This window comes from Triticum aestivum, chromosome 3B (assembly GCF_018294505.1).
Source record: "Triticum aestivum cultivar Chinese Spring chromosome 3B, IWGSC CS RefSeq v2.1, whole genome shotgun sequence".
NCBI lineage: Eukaryota > Viridiplantae > Streptophyta > Magnoliopsida > Poales > Poaceae > Triticum > Triticum aestivum.
The window spans coordinates 843,781,358-843,790,072 of record NC_057801.1 but is presented as its reverse complement, the minus strand read 5'-3'; the positions used below and the strand labels follow the sequence as shown (position 1 = coordinate 843,790,072).

Below are 8,715 nucleotides of genomic sequence, written 5' to 3'. Positions count from 1 at the left end.
CCGGAACAATGATTTCGCCGTACTGCGGACTTCGCCGGAATTATGGCCAAGGTACGTGGTTCAAACTGCTTGAGTAATATTTATTTGGAGTTGTTTTGGGCAAGCAGCTGACTGAACCATGCTACTGCACAATTGTCAAAATTTAGTGTAAACTGAACCATGCTACTGTGTAGTAGCCAAAATTCAGTCAGTTTGTTTTCCTGTGATCTGAAGTGGCTAAACTGAACCATGATACTACACAATAGCCCAAAGTTTGACTGATAGATATGAGTATCATCATATAACTTTTGTTTATATTTCCAGAATATGTAATACTAGCAATGTTGTTTTCAGTTTGACAGGTGTGGCTGATACGTTCCAGTACCATTTACTATGACGCAGTATTGTGTGTTTTTTAAAGTTTTTAATAGTGTTTGCTAAAGCCGAGCTTGCTTCTTCTATACTTGTCTGTGAATAGTTCGTACATCACCAGAACCAAAATTCAGCAGAGTAAATGAGACATAGTAAAGCTAATAGCGTGCGCATTTGATTTCCTACATCCAAAAATGGGAAATATCCTTAGAGAATTGCAGTTGAGATGGCGCTGAATAGCTTTCGTTGTAGTCTAAAAGTGTGCTGCAAAATGATATTTTGTTAATTGCGCCCTATCGAATCAAAACATGTATATTCCTATTTATGGTTAATAAATCAAGTTGTTGCTACTTTGTTAATGAATCACACGCTTCTTAATTCTTTGTGTACCGCTTGCTGTCAAAACACTAAACTTAACATGTGCTTGATTATATTATTATTTCTTTATTTGGTTGATGATTTTAGCTGCAAGTCGCTGTCAACTGGAGCTCCATCTGGATTCAGGATTCATTTTCATATGGAATGCATTTTGTGCAGAAAAAAAAACACTGGCTAGTAAGAAATAAAATCATGAATTTCCAGCCAATCAACCACCAAATATAGGCCCTTGACAGCAGCATTATTTTTTCTCATACCTAAACTCAGTTAATTAGGACATGTTGGCTTAGCATGTTCATATAATTTCTCTTATTAGTTATGCAGCATATTGCTTAATGAGATCGCCTGTATGGTATATGTTTGGGGCAACTATTATTTTTTCTAGAGATCAGAGCTCAATATCTAATCACGCAAAGCAGGCCGCTGTTTAGCATGATTGGCATCTCTTACAGTTTTTGTTAAACTGAATTAGTAAATATATGTTGCTTTTTCACCTAACAGGCTTGGCTATATGTTTACTGGTGTGCACCATGTCATTTGAGACAATTTCAAGATCTTAGAAATTAGCTCCAAGCTTCAAAATTCCACCAAACCAGTAAAAGATGAAATTACTAATTTCAAATTAGCAAGTTATGAGAGGAAGGTTTGCATAACGTAATTCTACATGGTGTAAGATTACAATATTCATTGTAGCAAGATTTTCTTTCCAATCTGCGGCACCGTCAAATCGGACATCTATCATGGTTCATGATATTAGGCATCAAGGATAGAACCATATATATGTTGGATATCTACGACATAAAGAGATTATTGTTTCAACTACTTGACCTATCAGTGATTGGTTAGTTCAATCAAATTTATAGATTTAGTGTTGATCTGTTTGGATGGTTGGTTAGGAAAGTGAAAACGAAACTCTTTGATGTTGGCAACTTAATTTCTCTGTGGCAGTGACAAACTTCTTAATTTCTCACAAGTGAGGGTCTGATGTCAGATATTTTGTGGATCAAACCTGCCAGCAAGGACCTTACTTGAACATTATCTATTCTATGGGACCGTACCACTGCAAACCTGCCAACAAGTAAATTTATTGGCATTTTATTTTGTTTCAGGATAACTTTGGTTTTTGTTGCTCAATAAAAATAATACCCCTCTTCGTACATCTATTATTTCGCTTTCCAATGAAGCTGCAGTTCTCTCCAAATAATTTTCAGAGTACACTATGCAGAAGCTGCTAAACAGGCTGTGGAAGCTGATGAAAAATCAAACAGTAAAGAGGAGGCTGCTCTTTGTCGACATTGTTGTACGAATATAATGCGACCTTCTGCCATTGTGTGAAGAAAAGTATGTGCAAAACTACATACTTGCATCAATAGTAGATAGATGAATATGACCTTGCGTACAGATTGTTCTGTAGATAAAATTGACGTTGCTTACAGATTTTGCTGTATGTATATTTTTTGTATAGTTGACCGAGATAAATAGAAGATGGTAGAAGAAAGAGGTGCAGAGTGTTGTATGACCATATTTTACATGGTGATCGTTGTTGTATACTGTATATTTTTGCATAGATAGAATAATGATGTAGATATAGAGGGTTTTCGCATTGTAGTAATTTTCATAGGGACTATGATTATTATGACTGTTTTATGGTGCAGAAATCAGTCAATACACATTTATTGTGATGGCATATACCATGTTTGTGAAGTGCGAGCAGCAAAGAACCTGAGTGGTTTTCTTCTTATTGGTCGTAAACTTCTCATGGATGAATTTCTATACAATGCTTACTAAATTTAAGTCTGACAATTTTCTGCCCATTGCAACGCACAGACATGTGTCCTATATATATAGGAGTACATGCTTGGAAGACAAGAAGCCCCTCTTAAATATAAGCTAGCCGATGGATTACAAATCCTAAACTATCAAATACATGTAAAGAAAGTATATCTCTAACATGCCGAGTTTAAGTCCAGTGCCATGTTATGGCAAGACTATCTTACCTCTACTTGAGAGGGTGCTTTCTGAGTCTCTTGTACTATGAACTATATGCTTGTTTTGCTACTTTGAAAATCAACGGATATTTTTCAGGTGGGGAGTCCCCCACCCCTCCCTAGTTTCAAAATTAAACATGGTGGTTATTTTGGACACGTAGCAACCATGTCAGCCAGACAAACATCAATAAAATAATTAGTAATTCATATATTACATTCTGGAAGGTGATCGATGTTATATATGCACGTGCATTAGTTTATAACTATTAACATGCAAGAAAAATTAATGCGAGAGCAATTTAGTTGTCATCTCGTATTCACGGTGACTATTTCATATCATCCATGGATATGAAGATGAGAAGAGTACCTATATTTCCAGCTACATACAGTACCGGCAACTGGTACAAGTCAACAGTGTTAGTTGCACCAACGGTCGGCCGTCCCGTAATAAAATAGGAGCTCTTAATTTGCTCTCTGCACCCGAGAATGCACACAACCAAGAACAATGTTATGTGTTATTAAGTTTGGAATTATAATTAGAGTGGATTGCTCAAGGTTGCCAACTTGCCAGGTTCGAGAGAAACTTCTACTGTATAATATAAAAGTGATGAAAAATCCGTCGCCCACCACACCTATTTAACTATCGGTTACAGTTTTACCTCCTAGATTTTAAGAGACAAGTTTGACTCTGAACTTCTGATACAGAGCACATTATATCCTTGCCCCTAATCAAAACAGTATGGTTGCTAACATGGCGGTGATTTTGCACGCATAGCAATCTTGTAACATGAAAAACCAATAAAATTAATTAGACAAGTTAAATCCAAAGTATTCCAAGAGAAAAAAAATCGTTTTTTCAAATAAACTCCAAGAGTATTATCATCTACTCATGAATGTTCATAATTTATTTATGACTTATCCACAGTTTCCCAATTTTGGTTAAAACTTATAGATTTATTGCAAGCTTTTATTTTCGTCTTGATATTCACATTTTTTTTGAACACAGTACAGATGAAAGCGCTCATACATACGCGCATACACTCACCCCTAATAAATGTATGTTTATTTTTACTCCCTCCGTTTCAGTTTGCAAGTCCTGTGCATATACCTAGGTTGCCAATTTTATCACAGTAATATAAACTATATAACATAAAAATTATACTGTTTGAAAATAGAACATCCGAAGTTATAATGGTTTGTTTTTCATAATATATGTCTTCTATTAGGTTGGTCAAATTGATGACCTAGGGGTAAACCCAGAGAAAGGGATTATCTAGTTTTTGTGCCGATTGGTGTGTGCGCAAAACCACCACCACATCACTGGTCATATAAATTTCACTACGCTGGCATCAAATCATCCAACCTTTAAATTATAGATAATAGGTATACAAATAAACTTAACTAACATTTGAGTTGTCAAATATAATGTTACTCCCTTCCCATGCAAAACTAAGTTGTATATCCAACACAAATACTCCCTCCGTTCCTAAATATTTGTCTTCCTAGAGATCTCAACAAATGACTACATACGGAGCAAAATGAGTGAATCTATACTCTAAAATATGTCTACATACATCCATATGTGATAGTCCATTTCAAATCTCTAAAAAGACAAATATTTAGGAACTGGGGGGAGTAATAGAGATCGCTCCGCCAAAAAAAAAAACACTGGAGATTGCTGTCACTATTTCTCTATGTATACATGACATGCACATGTCAAGATTGAAGTTCATCTTGCTTTGACATATCCCACATTTTATGGCATCTTTGGAACGCAATATTATGAAAACTTATTAAAAAAAACATAGGATGAAAATGACACGACATCTTGGTTCCTGCTTAAAATGAAAATATAGGACTGTTGAGAAGAAGTGGTTGTCTCGGAACAGAGTGAGTGATATGACTTGCCAGGTTCAAACAAAAAATATATGTAGGCCTACCGAATTGCTAGTACCATTTAACACTATGGAGTGGCCTGGATGATTAATTATGCCGTGGCAAATTAGCTATCAGCTTAGCTAATCAGAGTACACTAACTAATTTATTGCAAACTGTAGCTAGCATGGGTAGCAGTCTGAGCCACGTCCGCATATACAGTGGAAAAGGAAAAGTGTGCAAATGAAGGAAAACAACATCAATATGTGTCCACTTCCCTATTCCTCAAAATCTCCACAGGCTATACATATATATAGCGTGTGTGTGTTCCTTCTCTCTCATCTATTTTGGTGCTGGTAGCTACCTTGCTCTCTCCATTTTCTCTCTCTTCTTGGGTAGCTAGATCCTCCCCCTTCTCTCTCTAGCTTCCATTCCTTCGTACTAGTACTCTTCCGCTTGATTTCCCCAGCTGCAGCTAAGTTTCTTCCTCCCACTTTCTCTTCTCTCTAGATCACCGGGTATGATCTTCCTTCCTGCCTTCCTTGATTCATCAAACTTCTGGAACACCGACCATAACCAGCTTCAGGTATGCATCCTCGTGCTTCTAGCTAGCTAATTAATTACATATTCCCTTATGATTTTGTTCGCACGACCATATTAAAGTGACCCTGAGCGCAAAGCAAATTATTCTGCGCGCTGGTCCATCGCGGCTGAGTCACCACGCTTTGGCCGAACCAAACCAACGCGGTTCTCTCCTGATTGGCGCACACATAACCACCTCTCGTCGCCTTATCAGCCGAACGTAATTTGGTTGCCTTCAGTAGTAATCAATCCCAGACGTCAATAGTAATCAAATCATGTGGTCTACGCACTTGCAAAAAAAAAGTCATCTTGTGTAATCACATAAAAAATATTACTACATTCCGAGAAGTCTTTTACCGTCAAACAATATTTATGCACTTAATCTGACCCAATGAGCCTAGGGTAATATGCAAAGGGCATCTGGTAATAGGAGGGTGTACTTTTACGAGGACCAAGTTATGCATGGTAGTACTAATTTCAGATCATATGGCAGTAATACTAGCATGTAGTCTGTAACCATCTTTGTTCAATTACTATATTTACTAGTAAATTTACTGGATGAATTTGACGTGGTGGGAGATGGGTGCATGCACCTAGTAACCATTTTACTATGTTTATCAGGAATTTTACTAACGAAGTCATGTGAGGCGAGGCGGGCATGTTGATGGTAAAATGTTTAATTCTGTTACTATATTTACCAAAAAAAATTACTAGCAAGCAGAGAGAGAATCATGCGAGGCGGGGCACATATACATGCTGATCATAACCAATTTAATGTCATTACTATATTTACTAGTAAATTTTACTAGCAAGTGGAGGGAGGATCACTGGTTCGGCTGAGCGGCGTGGGCGACTTGGTCGGAGCGCAGAATTAGCATTCTGCACCCACGCTCACTTTAGCGCTACCTTATCAGGTTTTTTTTCCAGGGTTTCTTTTTCTTGTTGAAATTTACAGTAACCAACCGGTTACTGGAAATTTCATGGGCACCCGAGAAACAGTGGCACCTCTTGAAAAATTCAAAAAAATGATAATTTAGACGGCCAAGAGGTAGTACTGTTTCTCGGGTTATGATACCAGAAAGGTAAAAAATATCAATTTAAACAGAATAGGTGAATCAAACAAGGTCTGTATCAATGAAAAAAATAGTGTGCTATAGCAAAATAGCACCACCCTTATAGGACGAGGATTTAGAGCTCTCGGGTGCTCCGCACCCCTATATGTACAATACCAGGAAAAAAAATACCGAGAAATTTGAAAAAAAATATGGGGTTTTGGGATATCAAACGTGGGTTACCGATGTACTCCCGTATGAGGTTTGGTGAAAAAAATACCAGGAAACGTGTTCGCGGCAAAAAAGACAAAAATTTCCTATGTATAGCAAAACACTGTTTGTGTACATTTTTTTCCGGGCAGTAATTCCTTCGCCACCGATGCGTTTTTGGGTATTTTTTCACGAAATTTCGCACGGAAGTAGATTGGGGGACCAGGTTTGACATCCTGAAAATTTAGATTTTTTTGATGTTCTGGGAATTTTTTACGAATATTTTTCGTATAGGGGTGTGGAGCACCCGAGAGCTCCTGTGTATTTTCCCACCCTTATACTATATTATTAGTGTGCTATATCACATTATAGCATGCTATCTTACACTGATTTATTTCGCGGGACATTGCTCAGAACGTTATAGTGCGCTATTTTTTCCAGTGGTCTTTATACTCCAAAGAGGTCACGGGGTCTCCCTTTGCACAGGGGAGTTTATGTCTGATGTAGGTCAAACATTATACATTATTACCGGAAAAAAGGTGAAAAACCAAAATTCCTTTGAATTATTTGAAAAAAAAACCGAAACCTTCCGAGATTTACGAGACCGGTTCTTCCTGCCCATCCGGGGGCGAATGGAGAAAAAATTAGCTCCATCTATATATTTGCCCATATGCCTAATTGATTACTCATCTACTTGTCGATTTGCAGCTGCAACAAATCGGTACTAACACTCATAGTACTACCACTTCTTCACCCGCTGGTCCTGGTGATGGAGAATGCAAGAACAGCAATAAAAAACGGTTCATGGCCACGGCCGGGGCTGGCTCCGGCGCTGCAGGGGGTGGCGATGATGGTTGCGGCGGTGCTGTTGACGGCGATTGCGGTGGCATCGGGAATAAGAAGTCGAGGTCCATGTCAGAGCGAGCACGGCTAGCGCGGTTGCCGCAGCCAGTGCCAGGGCTCAACTGCCCGCGATGCGACTCCACCAACACCAAATTTTGCTACTTCAATAACTACTCCCTTACCCAGCCCCGCCACTTCTGCCGCTCCTGCAGCCGCTACTGGACCCGCGGCGGCGCGCTCCGCAACGTCCCCGTCGGCGGGGGGTGTCGTCGCAATACCAAGCGCAGGGCCAAGCCCAAGGTGGTATCAGCCACCTCTCGAGCCGCTATGGTAGGGACGTCGTCCGTGACATCAACCATGTCCAGCAGTACCACTTATGTCACCGGCACCGGCACTACACCACCCAGATTGCAGTACCCCATGTTCGGCAGTGTGCCGTCGCACGACAGCCAGTTCGCCGACAGCTTCGACCCAGCGAACCTTGGTCTCATCTTCCCCGTCAGGCTGCTCCTTGCCGATAGCGATGCTTCCGCAGTAGACGGCTGTGCACAGCAGCACCACCACCATGCCCATGGGAACGGGATGGAGCAGTTGTCGGTAGCGCAGGATAGCTTCCCATTCATGTACGCGATGGATCATCAGATGTCTGGACTGTCAGCTCAGGCTATGCCCATCACAATGGGTACGATGCAGGGCATGTTCCACGTAGGGTTACAGGGCATCGGCGGGGGTAATGGCGATGAGATAGGAGGCCAACAGTTGCACCACCCGCCGGCCAAGAGAAACCACAAGCAGCAAGATTACCCGAGCAGCAGGGACATGTACGGGGACGTGGTCAATGCCAATGGTGGTGTCGGCTACATTTAATATTCCAGTACGCGCAATGCAACTTGTAATTAGCTATCTAGTTAGATCAAAATTTGCTCTTAGATTAATGTCCGGTGAAATGGGGCACGCTATTGTAGTCATGTGAACTTTGATGAAATATATGGATCTGCTTCTCAATTATGTGTTATTTTTCTGAACTTGGTGATGCTGGATATGTACGCTCGACCATGTTAATGCTTGGTATGATAGTACTTGAATGTGCCATGTTAACTAGTAGAAAATGTTGGAATAAGCCATGGCTTGGTGCGGTCGGGCATGTCGGGCGCGACGGATGCGTGCGGGACGTGCGGGACGCACTGGTGCAGTCGGGCTCGTCGGGTTGGGTTGGGCGTGTCGGTGGCACGCGGGACGGGCAGGACGTGCGGGACGCAGCAGCGTGGCGTATGTGTGTGTTTGGGCATTGTATGGCCCTCGTGCGTGTGTGCATGCGTGTAGGAGTCTAGGTTGAGTCGGACTGTGGCTGAGCCTGCGGTCGTGTGGCAAGGCAGGTAGGATGCAGCGGAAGCACGATGGCACCAGGTCTTGCGGAGGAGCGGGCTGCTCACGTC

At 40.9% G+C, this 8,715-nt stretch overlaps 1 protein-coding gene across 1 annotated transcript; it reads left to right on the top strand.

Moving 5' to 3' along the window:
- Positions 1–5,109: 5,109 nt before the first annotated feature.
- LOC123067039 (dof zinc finger protein DOF5.3-like) lies at positions 5,110–8,146 on the top strand. Its single transcript, XM_044489999.1, has 2 exons — positions 5,110–5,178; positions 7,145–8,146. Exons 1-2 carry the CDS (start codon positions 5,113–5,115, stop codon positions 8,144–8,146), a joined length of 1,068 nt encoding a protein of 355 aa, XP_044345934.1. The 5' UTR covers positions 5,110–5,112.
- The last annotated feature ends 569 nt before the right edge of the window (positions 8,147–8,715 follow it).